The following is a 16,243-nucleotide window of genomic DNA, read 5'->3' on the forward strand; positions in this document are numbered from 1 at the left end:
TCCACCCCCATTCAGCTGTGAGAGACTGTCTCTCCCGTTCCAGTTGAAGTGGGGATGGAGATGATTGAAGAGTAGAGGAAGGTGTTATCACACATCTGCCTTGTGGCTCTCTGGAGGCTCTCTGCTTCTCTTGTCCCCTCAGCACTGTGTAATGCAGGGGATCATTTAGGCCACAGTAGGTTGTGCTGCAGAATATAGGGCATGAAACTACATGGTACAAATGGCTTTTTTCCCCTCTCAATTTTAGCCGAATAAGTTGGAACATGGAGCGTTTCAGATGGACAAATTGCTCCAACGCAGTAGCTCAATCAAAGGCCAGGAATGGCAATTCAAATTCTATTATTATTAATAATCAAAATAATAATCAAGTTGAGTCTACGCTATTTAGCCAAAAATATTGTCACAGTAATTCACAAATGTGAATGGTGATTGGGAATTGTTTAAGATCACTTTACTAGTTGTCCAGAAAGCCACACTCGAGGAAGAAGGCCGTATTGGTTAAAAAGGGGAGGTGAAGGCAGCTATAAAAAATACACACACAAAAGAAAGAAGAAGTTGATAGTAATGAATATCAATCAAAAGCTAGTAGAAAATTGGTAAGGGAAGCAAAGGGACTCAAGGAGAAGTCTATGTCCCTCACAGTTAAGGACAATAATGAGGAGTATTTAAGTATATTCAAAACAAAAGGAATCCTAGCAAAGACGCTGGTCCATTGCTAGATGAAAATGGTAGAATTATCAATACTAATGGAAAAAAGGCAGAAGTGATTAATAATGGGCTCTTCAATTTTGCAGAGAAAGGCATCACATGAGCCAATGGCTGGAAGTTGAAACTAGACAAATTGACTAGAACTAACACATACATTTTTAACGGTGAGCATAATTAGCCATTGGAACAACTTACCAAGGGTTTGTGGTGGATTCTCCATGGCTGACCACTTTTAAATCAAGACTGGATGTTTGTCTAAAAGAGCCACTCTAGGAATGAATTTAGGGAAGCTCTATGGCCTGTATTCTATAGGAGGTCAGACTAGAAGATGATCACAATGGTCCCTGCTGGCCTTGGAATCTATGATCTATGAAAAGGAATTGAGAAATATTCATATTGGTGCATAACTGGGCAATACTCAGCCGCTGAAGAATATGGCCTTGGCAGCACCATTTTTCTATCCAACTCAACAGTTCCGTGCCGGAGCTATGTCATGGTGGAAAGGCTGGATTCTGTGGCATGTAAAGATGGTAAAGTGGGTGGGATTAATTTTCCCTAGCAACGTGGAAGCTGGGAGAGTTGTTTGACTGAAATACTCTGAAATCTGGTGGAAAGGAAAGAACCCTACTTAGACTGTAAGATCTTTGTTCTATGTTTGTATAGCGCCTAGGATAATGCGGTCCAGGGCTGGGGCTCCCATGTGCTACCGCAGCATAGATAAATAATGGCCCAAAATCATGAATCAAGTCCTAAAAGAAAGTTTTGAGTTTGATGTACAAATCATGGGATTTGGAAAACTGACCAGACAAAATCTGGGGTTTGAAGTGATTGAGGAGAATGTCAGTTACATTGCAGGGACTGTCACTGTGGCAAATGATGTCACTTATCAAATATTGCTGTTCTCCCCTGCACGATACACATTTTAAACTGTGCCAGCTGGTTTGCACTAATAAATAACCCATATGCTGTATTATGTCCTCCTGGGCAGCTGTAATTCTGCCTAGAAATAAGTGTAATGTGTTATGTGAGACTGCAGATGTGACCATCCTGAGGTGCAGCAGGAATAAAGATGTTGCCCTGCTGTTAAATATAAGGGATCACACATTATGTGCCAGATCCTGCTCTCATTGAAGTCAATGGGAATTTTTTCAATGATCTTAAAGGGAGCAGGACCAGCCTTTATTATGTTTACAGTTGTAAGTAGGGGGCTGGGATCTTCTGAGGCCTCACAGTGTTAACTGGTCTTGGAACCCTGCTGAGAGATGCTAAATGAGCCAGTCCTTCTGACTCACTATGGGAGGTGGAGTTTGTTAGTTTCACCATGGATATAAGAGAAATGGAAGTGGCAGATAGGGTTGAGACATATGAAGGGAGAAGTCCTGGGAACTACTAAGCTGGAGAAGGCATGTGCTGAAGCTTCTGTTGTTTTATATTATGTCATTAGGAAAGAGAGGAATTTTAACTGTGAACAGAGTGTGTAGATTGTGTTCTGGAGTGGGTTTGCCTGCCCCCTGTACACAGTTGCGTAATGGGATGCCAGAGGAAATAACTGGTTTGCGTATTGCCACAATGACTAGTGCTCAGAGTCTAACTGAATGCTCCCTGCTGTCCCTCTACAGAGGATTGATGAGGATCATATGAAACATTTTTGACAGTGGTTGAGCAAGAATATTAAGAGATGAAACGTAGCCACTAAAAGCCCTGCGATGGCACCTGTTAACCAACATCTCATAGTACTTGGCATACATCCCTTCCCTGTGAAATAACAGTGTAATCATACCCATTTTACAGATGGGAAAGCAGAGGCACAGAATAAGTTAATATGGCCCATCAGTGTAACACAGGGAATCAGTGCTGCAGTGGAAGCGGAGGGGGAAAATCGCATATCCCTGTTCTCAGTACTTTTCTCTGAATGCAACAAAGTTGCTTCAACATTTTTTCTTTTGCCTTCTGCAATGTTTCAGTTGCTCATTTTAAGAAAGGATGGTCTTGAGCCATATAAAAGATTGAAAACACGAGAAGAAAAAGATAGGAAGGATACTAACTGGTATTAAGACTCGGTGGTGTGTGGGTCCTTCCTCCTTGCATGTCTGACAGATTCCTTTAAATTGCATCCTGCCTGCAAGAGAGAGATCCTGCTCCAGCTACTTTGGGCAGGGTTAACCCCCGTTATTTCTATGCTTCTGGTACGTATGGCAGAATTTTGCTCCTGTACTGTAACTGGCAGTAATTATGATAGCACTAATCATTAGGAGTTTGTGGTCCCACAATCATGATAGCTGGTGAACTTGTTGTAGAGAGGGGAAGACTGAGCTACCAAGGAGGGTCCCACAGCCAAAGCCCCCAACGTCCTCAGGGAAACCATGTTTCTAGCCACATGGCTGATGTGCTAGTGTCTGTGGGCACCAACGTGTCAAAATAGACACCAATCCGTGGTGCTTTCCCTGCTGGCACAGGAGGGCAGGAACAGACTGCTGGGTGGGGTGGGATAAAAGGTGCACTGGGAATGGGGAAAGTCCCATGACTCTAAATCTGCCTCAGATGCACTCCAGGAGCTGCTGGTAAAGTGCTATGTGACCATTTAAGAGCAGCCACCCTTCCTTTACTGATCTGCAGCAGCCCTTCATTCAGACATCTGCAGAGCAGCTCTTGTGCACGGCTGCCCCCTGCCCAGGTAGGAGCCTGCCACCCGAACCAATTGTATTGTCACAGAGTTAGTTCCCCATGTCTCTGTTCCCACAGGGTTGAGCTCAGGCAGAAGACCATATGTTGCCCATCTGCATGGAGCAATCATTGGATCTCCCACTCCCACAGGTTAACTAAAGGAAACAAAGGATAGGTGTATGAAAAATACTGGACCAAGCTTGTTGTTAAGGGACAACTCTCCCCAGGGCTTCATTCATGGTACAAAGCCCTGTGCTTGTCTCTCTCAGTCACGTCCTGTGCATGATTCTGTCTTGAAAACAGCTGTTTTATATGATCCAATGTCCTTTCTGGGCATGGTTAGAAACCACATTAGACACCAAACAGCTGTCTCTTAGCATACAGGGCAGCTGGTCTCTCTAGCTCCCCCACAAAGTCAGCAGCATGTAGCCCTTCTGGTGAGTAGGGAATGGGCATGGAAAGCAAAAAAACCCCAGAGATCACACAAGAGAGAGAGAAAAATAGAAAACAAAAGGGGGAAAAAAAGCAACCTGAGGAGAGGAAAAGGTCAGGGTAGGGGGAAGAGACAAGGTGACTGCTGTAGGGGAAGGGTTGCCTACATGCCAAGCCATCAGAGGGTTCAATTCAGGAGCAGTTCATCTTGGTTTCCTTGGCCAAAATTTTCCCTCCCCCATCATGCTGCTGTGGGTATTTGTCTGTCCGGACTCCACCCCAGAAGTGTCTGCTAAGTGTCTGCTGGGAGCATGTAAAGCTTGAAATACATGCACTTACAGGAGCAGTGCTTATTGTCGGAAGCAGTCCCCTTGGTTTCAGGTCACTCAGTTACATGGCTATATTTATTGGTGCAACGGGGAGTAACTCACAGAATTAAGCACTATGCCTGGTAGTGAGTGCATGCAGGAATCAGCCCACAGACTATTTAAAAAGCTCTTGGGGATCTTTTGGGATGACAGGTGTTCTATAAAGATGCTGTTATGAAGGGGATGTGCCGCTGGCCTTATTCAAATCTCGTGCAAAGAATTTGCTTGCCAGAGTGAGACCTCCTGTGGCACGGCTGAGTCTGGTGTGATGCACTGCCTGGGTTGTAATGGAAAGGGTGAGAGACCCATATCTCTGCGGGGCATCGCTGTGTTTGTCATGAAAGCTACAGTAAGTGACCCAAAGGCGTGGGATCGCTCAGAGAAAAGCCCCTATTTCAGCCGTCTGAGTGCTTTTCATGCTTTCTCTCCCCCTCTTCCTCCCCGTCCCCCCCCTCCCACCCCGCGGATGCTGTTTCTCATCTTCCGATTGAGCAGGGAAAGTAAGTCTGTTGTTTGTTCAGAAAACTGAAAAGCCTTTTGTGCATCTTCTGCTGCCGGTTAGTTAAAGTTCAGAGTTTCTGGGTTAGAGCTGCCGGCTCGTCAATAAGATTCTTGTTCAAATGTCCAAAGCAGCCCACGCAGAGCTGCTTGGGCTCAACTGTTCCGTTCTCAGCCTATGACCAACAAGACACATTGTCTGCCCCTCTTCCTCCATTTCGGGTTTTGCAGCAAGATCAAGCCAAACGTTTCCAACTTGGATGTGGAAAGCCAGGCAATTAAAACCTGATTTAGGCACCTCAGTTGAAGTGGTCTCTCTCTCTTTTTTTCTGACACAGCTCAGCATTTTGAAAACCCAGGACAATTTATTCAAGTGCCAAAATGTGCTGAGGGGCTTCCTATAGCTGGTTGAAAATGGGGGGAAGTTTACAAACGTTTTGAAATTTTGAAGTTGTTTCCATTTTGCAAAGTGCAAAAATGCCCCATTTTTCTTTGTGAGGATTTTTTAAATATAAGTTTGTATCTTAAACATCAAAATGGTTATTGGATTTTTGTTTGCTGGAATTTTTTTTTTTTAATAAATAAAAATTTTCTATAATCCTTTTAATTTTTTTTATTGAAAACTTTATGAAAATATTCCTGAAGAATGTGGGCAAAAGTTAATAGTTTTTCATGAACTGTTTTAATTAAAAAAAAATTTTCATTCAAAAGAAGTGCCAAGTCTAATTCCTAACTTGACACACCCAAGTTTGAAAATTGTAGCCTAAACTTGCACCTTCCAGTGGCCTTGAATTGATAACATCAAAACCAAGTTACATTGTGGTGTACAACATGTGTTTAAAGGTTCTGCATTCCATCTTCCTACTCATGTTATGGCACCTATCCAACCTATGTGAGCATCATTCTACAGCAGTACCATGTTTCATGAACTGTACAGAACTGATACGTTTGCTATGTACCAACTGGCATGCAAATGCAGCTTGCTTTTAAAGTATGTACTGGCCGATCTTGCTCCTGTTGAAGTCAATGGAGGAATCCTGCCTTTATGCTGTGGCTATTTACCATTTTCACAGCTCATCTTTCATAGGAATCTCAAGTGGGTAAGGTGGAGAGATGGCTGCTTATTTGAAGAAGTAAGTGCTTTGTTATTTTGGAAGTCAGTCTCTTCTAAGGGTCATCCAGCTGTTGCAGCTGTCACTGGCAACGCATCTGGCTCTTCTCACGATTAGAGAGAATAGCTTTCTTCCGCTGTCACCACAGAATACTCTTGCCTTCCCAGCAACAGTCAGCCCTTATAAACGTCCCAATTAGCCGAGTAAGAATGGGGTAGATCCCCACGGTATGCTGCTAACACTCACTATTCAGGAATTTGAATGCTCTCTCTAAATCGGCTTTTACCCAGCACACAATCCTCAGATGGGGGTCTATTGATTTTTTTTTTTTTTCCCCCTGCAGCAAAGAAAGAAAACCAAAGTGAGAAGGCATCTGCCTTCTGCCAAAGCAGCCTCGTGGGAGAGCGTAGAATGCTACCATCTTAGAATGTTTACTAGGGGAAACCAGAGAATGAAAGGCTGCTACGGAAAAGCCTCCGCTCTGCATTGTATTGAGTAGACGCTTTCAAGGGAATCCGACATAGCACAGTTCCCTCTGAGCTGTGAGGAAACACCTCCACTGTTTCTGCCCGCGGCAATTCTAAGAATCAAAGGAGCATGGTCAGTTTCACTAGAGCTCTGGACGTTCCAAGGGGGTTGGAAGAGTACACTATACTCACCAGATGGGGCTACAGAACTAATAGTACTTCTAGCCCGCTCCAGGATACATATGGTGTGAGAGAGGTGCTTGATTTCATCTCCCCCCCCTCCCCCCCATCTTAATGCAGCCTGGGACAGGCATAAGAGCACGAAGTACTCTATCAGTAGTAGCGTTCTGCTTTCAACAGGAATCAATGCCCCCGATCGCTTAGAAATTCTTCCAGTGCATCTCTTAAAGGTTTGAGCAAAGGTGGTCTTGGGGTAAAGGCACTAGAGTGGGATGCAGAAGGACTGGGCTCAGTTCCTGGTTCTGCCACAGAATCCCTGGGCAAGTCACTTAATCTCTCTGCGCCTTGGTTTCCCATCTGTAAATAAAGGGGAAAGTAATGCTTCCTTTTCTGTACCTTGTGTCTGTCTCATCTGTTTACAGTGTAAGCTCTTCAGGGCAGGGGTTGTCTGTTACTACGTGTTTGTACAGTGCCTAGCACAACGGGGCTCTGAACTTGGTTGAGATCGGTACCTTGACATAAATAACTGGTAATAATTCATTTCGTTTAGATTAAATGAACTAGTTCAATCCCGTTCAACAGGGATTTCTGAAACACTTGTGTGAAGGTTAATCCTCAGCCTGCCTTCTTGCTTCCTTAGAATGCCAGAGTGTGAACTGGATTCTTCAAATTAGACATAGATATTTATCATCATCAGAGCAGAATGGCAAAGATTAGAGGCTGTTGGAAGGAATATTTTTGTAACCCTGTTTAATGGTCATTTACCTTTGAACAACATTAATGTTGGGCATAACTTGTGTTTACTTGACAAAGAGTGTGTTGCCTCTGGATCTGATATGAACTGGCTAGTTTTTTGGCTCTGGTTTCACAAAAACTGGATAGCCAATACTTTGAGGCTAGAGACTTCTTTTCATCTACCAAGCATAGCCCTAGACTCGTGCCAAGATGGGGTCAGATGCATTGACATCCAAATGTCGTGAGTGGAGCATGTAGCCTTTGTGTGGAAAGCAACTTTGTTATTGCAACATTAAAGTCCCCAACTCTCCACGTGTCACTCTAGCAATGAGGATGCTTTGCTGGAATGAAGTGGAGATATTGGAATAGGCTGCTTCTAGGAAGCCATAATAGAAGTAGCAGTAGTAAAACTGGATAGAATACATCTTCAACTCATGCTTTAGAGTCAAATATAGGATGGGAGAACCTCAAAAGCATCCCAGAGACTGATTTGTAAACCCACATATCTCTCAGGGCTGCCAGTCTAGCCCATCCTCTTGGACTCACTTTCCTTGTCCTATGCTTTGGTGACCATCTAGATCCAAACTAGAGCAAATGGGTTTAAGGCCAAATTGTTAAGGGTCTCCAGACTAGACGCTGTATGGGGTTTGGCAGATCCATATAGTTCTTTTCCCCAGTTACCTGGTTCCCTCATGGATCTGAGCTTCCTAAATGCCTTTTAAACATTATTTTAAATTTCTAGGGGCCCTTTGAATGATTGTTGCCTAGTAACCACACGTTACAGGGGACAGATGGTCTGGTGGTTAAGGAACTGGACAGGGATTTAGGGGACTGAGGTGCATTTCTTGACTCTACTACAGAACTCCTGGATGAACTTGGGCAAGTCCCTTAATCTGGGCCTCACTTTCAACAGGCTAAAAATGAGGATGATAATCTCTAGCTCTCTCTCGGGGTAGGTGTGATTTTTAGATACCATGCTGATAAGTACTGTATGAAAACATCACATAGATAGGAGCTGCGATTCTTAAAAGGAAGGTGCTAGACTAGGGTAAAAGTAAAGCTCCACATGAGGTCAGATGCACAAATCCCATTGACTTTTATAAGGACTCGTGTTCCTAACTCCCTTTCTGAACTTTGGAAAAATCCCACCCTGATTCTACTAGTCCCATCCCCTTCCCTTGCTGCTGCTGCTGAACCCTTGCTTTCTAATGTGCTAAACGAAGGCCATGGAGACGTTGGCTGAAGAGCGCCATGGGGCTGCAGTTTGAATCAAGTGGAGTGCTGAGTGTTGTCAGAAGCCCCACAGGGACATGACCAGAAAGGCAGGCCTAGCTACATCAGTGATACCTTACCACATGGTCGCTTCTAGACCACCAGGGTGAGAAGGCAAAAACACAGGAGGAAGAGACAGTCCATGGTTAGGACACTAACCAAGGACTGGAGAGACCTGGGTTCAATTCCCCCTACTCCAGCACAGACTTCCCATGTGACCTTGGGCAAGTCACTTAGCTCATCTGGGCCTCAGCTCCCCATCTGTAAAATGGGGATAATAGCACTGGCCTGTCTCCTGGGGTGTGGTGAGGATAAATACATTAGATTTTGAGATGCTCAGGTACTATAGTCATGAGGCAGTATAAATATCCAAGATACACATTCAGGGCAGAGGGGAGCCACTGAGGACATTTGGATCAGGCTACTCTAGATACTTTCCAAACTGGTTTGCCCTTCACTAGGTTCAATATAGTGTACACACAGTGGGACAAAGCCTCAGCTTGTTGAAATCACTGTATCTCCATTGACTTCAAAATTCTACCTTGGTTAATGTAGAGACACTTCTGGACCATTGCTAATTCTTACCCACCTGCTGTGATTTTTCTTCTTCTGCCTCATTTGCACCAAGTATCCCTTTGGCTCCCTTCATATTCATCCTTGAGACTTCATCTTCACTTTCCGGCTTGTGCTCATTGCTTTCTTATTAAAATTAGCACGTTCCTTCCTCTCTTCCTTCTTCCCTCTGAAATGAATAGTTCCATTCATTGCAGTGGAAATTTATTTGTACAGGTATCAGGTTTGGATATGGAGCGTCCCACTGAGATCAGAGAGAGATTTGCATAGGAACAGGCCACGCATACATTGCTGTTGTTTGAAGATGAGCTGAATGTTTTTCCTTGAAGGCCCTGATCCTGGTCCATTGAAGTCAATCAGCATCTTTCCACTGACCTCTGTGGCTGTTGGATCAGGCACTAAATGAGCTGTTTGAGTCACGGGAAACCTGAAGACAGCTTTGGCATTCTGACTCCACTGCTGGAAAATGTAACCTATTGCATGAGCTGTGTTATTCGTAAGAGATTTGACCCTGTGTGCTATAGTAGTTCTAGATGCCTGGGAGAAGCATGAGGTCATTTTCCATAGTAATGGGGGATGCGGGGAGGAATCATTAACCTTAAGGAGAAACACAAACTCTATCTTGACTTCCATGTGGGCAGCTGTTGGGGAAGCTGACTGACAGCTAGCTGTAGCTCCGAGATAAGCTGTGGTGTTGTTTGGGTTGTGCTCTTACTGTCATCGTTACTTATATGTAAAGTGTCACGTCTGGTAGAATAAGCTAATAGGACAGTATATTTCGGCCTTGTCTCCAGTGGGATTTTGCGCCAAGTCCAGCAGTCGATGGACAGCCACCCAAGTCACTGCACCAGTGCAAATTCCACTGTAGACTGGAAAATTGTGATTTACACTGTGGTGTTTCGTCTGTTTGCTGGACTCGGGGCAAATTCCCCAGGTCAGAGAATGCCTGAGAGATGCGATAGATATCAAATAATCACCCTTCTGTTTTAATAACAGTTATTGGTAAAATCCCAGTATTTACAAGTAATTCCCCATTTCCACTTGCTTGTGAAAAGCACTGGGACTTCTTGGTATTACTGGTACCTGATTTGTGTTGCAATGGGTTATGTCAGGTCACGAGACAAGCCAAGACAATGCAGTACAATGCAGACATTTGAAGGTGCCCATTGGTGCTCAGCCAGACCAAAATAGAAGTAATCTAATGTAGAGAAGCCACAATAAAATGTAAAGGGCTCCCAGGCAATAGAGCAAAGGCTCCTGAGCAAACTAAGTTGGATTATATACATTGATCTGGAGGCAGTAGACTGGTGTTTACAGTCAAACCCAGGAGCAATGGTAAATTGTTGGATCCAGAAAGTTAGCCAAATAAAATCAAATGGCGTTAGAGTAGCAAACACTTGCTACCACCCAGTATATGGGCTTCTTACACTCCCTCCCTCTTAGGGCATGTCTACACTTACAGAGCTGCATCGGTACAGCTGTACCCTAGTACAGCTGCTGCAGTGCGTGGGGTGAATACGCTCTATGCCAATGCAGGAGAGCTCTCCCGTCGGCATAAAAAAACACCTCTGCGCGCGGCAGAAGCTATGTTGGCAGAAGAAGCTCTCCCACCAACATAGAGCCCTGTGCACACTAGTTCTTATGCTGGTGTAATTCATGTCGCTTGGGGGTGGAATGTTCATACCCCTGAGTGACAAAAGTTTTGCCGACATAGGTAGTAGTGTAGACATAGCTTCAGTAGGGAAAAAATTGCCTTGTGATTAGGGGCTAAGACTGAAAACTAGGCTCTATTCCTGGTTCTGCCGCACACTTTCTCTATAACCTTGGACAAACCACTAATCTAGATATGTGTCAGTTTTCCTGTCTACAAAATGGGGATATGAATGCTTTCCCTTCTCCCAGGGTGTGGAGATACTTCATTGCTGTTTTGTGTGGGGTGCAGATCTTACTGTAAAGAGTGCCATGGAAATGCTTATAAATAAATAATAGCATCTCCCCATCTTAACCGCTCCATATTTTGTAGCCCCACATCCCCTAGTGGTGCAGCAAGAAATTGTAACAATTAATATGCTTATGCAACGCATGAGCTTGTTGCCAGTCTCTGGTGCAGCATGTGAATATCAGGAAGTGACTGAGTTAATGTACAAGAGGAGAGTCCTAAGAGAAGGAATCACCATACCTGGCTGACTCCTTGCCCTTCCCACCCACTGTCATTCTTATTCGGCATTTCTTTTCTTCACAAAACACTCGGTTCTTTCTGCTCTGGAATGGTCTCCTGCCCCTGTTCCTAACTTACCCCGGCAACAACAGGAGAAATCAGAAGTGAGTAACTGAATGCCAGCTAATAGAGTGTGAGCCTTTTTCCAGAAGCTATTCGACAGGGAACAGTTACGTAGAAAGAGGAAGGATTTTCTTATAACTAAAATAAACTGATTGGCTCTGCTTAGTCGTGGTGCTGGGGGCATGATCCACTTGACCTGTTCTCCACTCGCTCTTTAGGTTGTAAAGGGGGTGTTCTTTCCATGGCGTCTTTGTCCTGAACACTGGTTCAGGAGCTGATAAGTCCTGCACTTGCTTTCACATCCTCTACATCTCCATTCAATGCAAGTGCGAACTGCTGGAAGCTCTTCCAAGCAACATAGTCCTAGAAGACATTGAGTATCATGGGCATACTCTATTTCTTGTGCATGAGTCTTTGAGTCACTGCAAAGATAAAATGGAATCAAATTTGAAGTGGCCCAAAAAGGCAGCGTTCGGAGCTGGACCCCAGTCTGGATCAGGTTGAGACTAGGGCTGAGGGCTCTAGGCAAAATCATGGTCTCATTCAATGGTGCCAAAACCTTGCCAGCTGCTTTCATGGTAGTTCCAGCAGCGAATGGCCAAACTCTCACAAGATCAGCTGTTCTCACAAGGTGTCTAAACTCTTTGGACAAAACCTTTGTGTGAGATTTCAGCTATAGCTGAACTGGAATCAGAAAACAAATCCCTTCCATTTTGAGATGTGATCCAGAGCCAAAACCCTAAGAATAGGTTCAGCTCAGAGATGCAAATCCAAATCCCTCCTGATCAAAAAAAAAAAAATGTCAAGAGGTTGGGGAATTCGAGGTTCAGTGCATGTCCTCTCTCTAAATGTAACCAGATGGCCCTGTAAAGAAATCATCCCAATTGTTTACCGTGTCTCCTTTAGCTCTAGAACAGCTGCTTACGGAACTTGAGGATTTTCTGAACATACTGAATGAAGAGAGCCTCAGCAGCACAGCTGTAGTGAAAAAATGCTTCCTTTCTGACCTCCTGCGAGTGTACACGAAGACAAGCGGTACGTGTGGAGTCAGAGCGTGGCGGGTGAGAGAGGGAAGTTACATGGGTATTTTTATAAATTGGGACTGGGGAGAGGGGATATGAGAGAGAGACATGGATTTGGGTTTTAAATTGTGTATAAATTACTAAAGCTATATACAGAAATAACCAGAGTTGCACATTTTTAAAAGTAAAGGATTTCCAAGATTCCTGATCATTTCTGTTTTCCTTGTTAAAATTTGGTTTATTTAATCCACACCATAAGATACACAGGACATGCCGTCTGGCTTAGTTCATATTGAAATTTTAACTCCTGGAATTTCCTGGCTGTTCAGTGTTTAATTTCTCAGCTTAACATTTTGTAATTGGTAGGTTTTTGCATTTAGTAGAGACTTAAGTGTACATACGCACGCATGTGCACACAGTTTGCTCCTTTCTATGTGAAAACTTTGCAGCATGAATGGGACTGGCCCACTAAGACATCTCTCCTTCCGTTTGTTTGCAGGTGGTGATGAGGAATACATTTACATGAACAAAGTGACCTCGGTTAAACAAAAGGGTGGACAGGAGAAAGAAGGTGGAGGTATGGAATCTACGGCTACCAATTGCCTGGGATTTAACTTCCCAATGGAGAGAGAATAAAGGGGCATAGGATTTGATCCTGCTCCCATTGACATCAGACATGATTCCCATTGATTTCAGTGGGTGCAGAATTGAGCCAATGGAAGGGGTGGAATGACAACTGTATTTTTACATATTCCATGCTTTTGGCTAACACAGTGAGATTATTCCTGGAAGTAGCACTTTTGAGGGCAGTACTTTGGGATAAAAATGTCTCCTTGCTAAGTATGTAGCTTCATGCAACCCTACTGAAATTATTTAAAGAAGTCATCCCATTTTGTATAGACCCAAAACCAGTCAATGCATGTCTAAAAACGTTTTTTTTTTATTACTATGTTCAGCATGCTGCTTTCCACCATACCACTGGTGGTTTCAAATAGTCTAAACTGGTGCAAGGTGAATTATTTATGCACAGAATATACATATCTTGTATTTATGTAGCACCTCTCCCCCCACATTCCCAGGTAGATCCTAGCACTTTGCAAACTGTATAAATTGAGAACAGTAACCCTGGGTGAAATGCTCATGATGGTTATCCCACAGTTTTTCTGACTAGATCCACCTGGTTTTGCATTCACAACATGGGAAGGAATTCTCCAAAAATTCTGAATTATTTTGTGAAAATTTCTCCCTTTCACAACATTTATGAAAACTCAGAAGGACCACTTATCTCCAAAGCTTCATGCTTATAAATATAGATCAGCCCTTTAGCCACTTCCTATTATTATTATTCATGTTTATTACAGCGATGCCTAAGGGCCAGCTGAGAATGGAGCCCCATACAAACATAAGAGACAGTCCCTGCCCCAAATTGCTTACAGTCTAAATAGACAAGACAGAATGAGGGTAAGGGAAGGGGGACAACACACAAGCAAAGTGAACAATATGATGGCCTGCAAAGGTCATGTTAGTTCCACGATTTTTATTGTGTTTAAATCTGCTTCATGCAGCCAAATTGTGGATTAACTTCAAATGCTTCTGGAAATGAGGCCATCTCTTTTTACTATGCGTATGCACAGCCCCATCACAGTGGGTCACAATCTTGGTCAGTGCCACTAGTTGCATTAATTATAATATTAAACCATAGCCAAAGAAGGCCTGCTTGTATCAACCATGACTTGAGCATGGAAATCAGTGGCAATGGAAAGATTAATTTACATGGATTCGCTATCCTGCGTCCAATGACATGTACAAGGCTTGGCCAGGCAATGCAGTGAGCCATGGAGCCGTGTCAGGCTGTTAAAGCCTGCTGTCATTGTTTTTAGTTCAGCCTTTTCCCTATCGTGGGCTGTGAGTCCCCACTTGCAATCATTCCCTAAGGGATATGGCCCTTGCTCTTTCAACCACTTCCCCAGACCAAGTTAAACTTCTAAGTTTTGTGTGACAAAACTGAAGGCAGTGGCTTAGGTTCTATGTATGTGTGGTGTAAATCCCAGTTCTGTGACTGACTGGACGGGAAACCCTGCATCTGTGCAGAGCCTTGTTTAATGAATGGGTGCAGGTGCTGGAATCTGCCTATCCAGTCAGTTGCAGGATCAGGGCTTAATGTTTAATTCATTCAGCCCTGATTGTGCTAATGTGGACTCCTGTACCCATGCGAAGTCCCACTGAAATCAGTCGGACTTTGCATGATAGGTGCTTGGTGCGTGCTAGCAGATTGGGGCCTGGACCCATTCACAGTTAGATTGCACTGAGAGCATTCCCTTTAGGAGCAATGCAAGATAAGATGTTTTCTAAAGACAATCACATCAGCTCAGAGAAATGGGGGGAAAGCCTCTAAAAACAAGTGAGGGATGGCCAACAATTTTTCTCATTGATGAATCTACTTTTGATTGCACTAATAAGACAACGAGCTGAGCAACACAGTCCTTCGTAGGTCTCTCTTTATGGCATAGTAATTGAATTCACTCTGGTAAATGACCTAAGAGGATACAAGCTATTTGAAAAATACCTTGGAAGGAAAAATAAATATTGTTCTTTGGTAATACCAGCATGGAAAATACAGTACAAATGCAGACATTACAGCAATTATTTGGCTGGATACAGGAATTTGCTTGGTGAAATTCTTTGGTCTGTGTCATACAGGAGGTCAGACTAGATGATCACAATGGTCCCATCTGGTCTTGGAATCTGTGAATTATTTGTCTTGTTTGCAGATAATGGAGAGCACAGTTGTATAAGAATGAAGAAATAGGACATTTTATTTCCGTTAAAACTGTGCATGTTTACACTATTTCCTTTTGCCTGTTTTTTGTCTTTCTAAATGTCACCTGCCCAAATTCCAGGGCTTGGGGAATTTCAGATCCAGTGAAACCTGTACTAAGTGTCCTGTTATTAAGCAACTTCATGCCTTAAGAGAGAACCGGAAAATATCTCCTATTGTATTAGGGACAATTCTGCGATGTCTTTACTGGAAGCGAGTGTAAGCAAACTGGTTTTGTAAGGTTTTGTCTACACTTATCGAGGGAACGATGCATCGGCAGTCAATTTAGCGGGTTTAGTGAAGACCCGCTAAATTGAACGCAGATGGCTCTCCGGTTGACTCCTGTACTCCACCTGAACGAGAAGCGCAAGGGGAGTGAATGGGAGAGTGTCTCCAATCGACATTGCGTAGTGTGGACCCTGCGGTAAGTAGATCTAAGTTCGTCGACTTCAGCTACATTATTCATGTAGCTGAAGTTGGGTAGCTTATATCGATCTCCCCCTGTAGTGAAGATAAGGCCTTAGACTCTTGAGTTGATACTTACGGCTGGTTTAGAAAAATAATTATTCCTCAGGCAGATCCCTCCTTATACAAGGAGGGGAGAACAGCAGGAAACTCCTTGAAGTCCAGCAGGGATCTCACCATTCACATCTGATTTACCCTGAAAGTGCCCAAGTACTACAGCAACAGGATATAAACAGGATACAACAGCAATATAAAACCCTGAGATCCCCAGACTCAAACTGCATCCCACGGCCAGCTCCTCAGCTCTGTGGAGCTGTGCTGATGTACATCAGCTGAGGATCTGGAAAAAGGTCTCCATCCTGCTCTTGATTTGCCGAGTAGATTTGGGGGAGAGAGGGGGAGGAAATGAATAAGGAAAACAAACTGTTTCTTCCTGGCCTGCTGATGTTCATTAGGGTGATTCCTAGGCATGAGGTGAAGCCAAACACTCGCTATGCTTAAGCAGATGCTGGCATCACACAAGGAATGTAGAATTTTGGATGAGTGATCCCTGCACAAAATGTCACTTGTCCCTCTAATTGTTTGCAGTGTTTGGAGGGCGGCTTTGTTCTGTGCAGTAGTTACAGATAGGCAATGTGCTTTTCTGCT

The 16,243-nt window shown here is 43.8% G+C and overlaps 1 protein-coding gene across 3 annotated transcripts in view; it reads left to right on the forward strand.

The window, feature by feature from the left end:
* The window catches only part of AFAP1L2 (actin filament associated protein 1 like 2), a 121,317-nt gene that overhangs the window by 60,092 nt on the left and 44,982 nt on the right, over nucleotides 1-16,243 (forward strand). For all 3 annotated transcript variants that reach the window (XM_027818748.3, XM_043550933.1, XM_027818747.3), the window contains exons 2-3: nucleotides 12,197-12,325; nucleotides 12,812-12,889. In XM_027818748.3, the coding sequence (XP_027674549.2) occupies nucleotides 12,197-12,325; nucleotides 12,812-12,889 (207 nt within the window). The remainder of the gene's footprint in view (nucleotides 1-12,196; nucleotides 12,326-12,811; nucleotides 12,890-16,243) is intronic.

This window comes from Chelonia mydas, chromosome 7, assembly GCF_015237465.2.
Source record: "Chelonia mydas isolate rCheMyd1 chromosome 7, rCheMyd1.pri.v2, whole genome shotgun sequence".
NCBI lineage: Eukaryota > Metazoa > Chordata > Testudines > Cheloniidae > Chelonia > Chelonia mydas.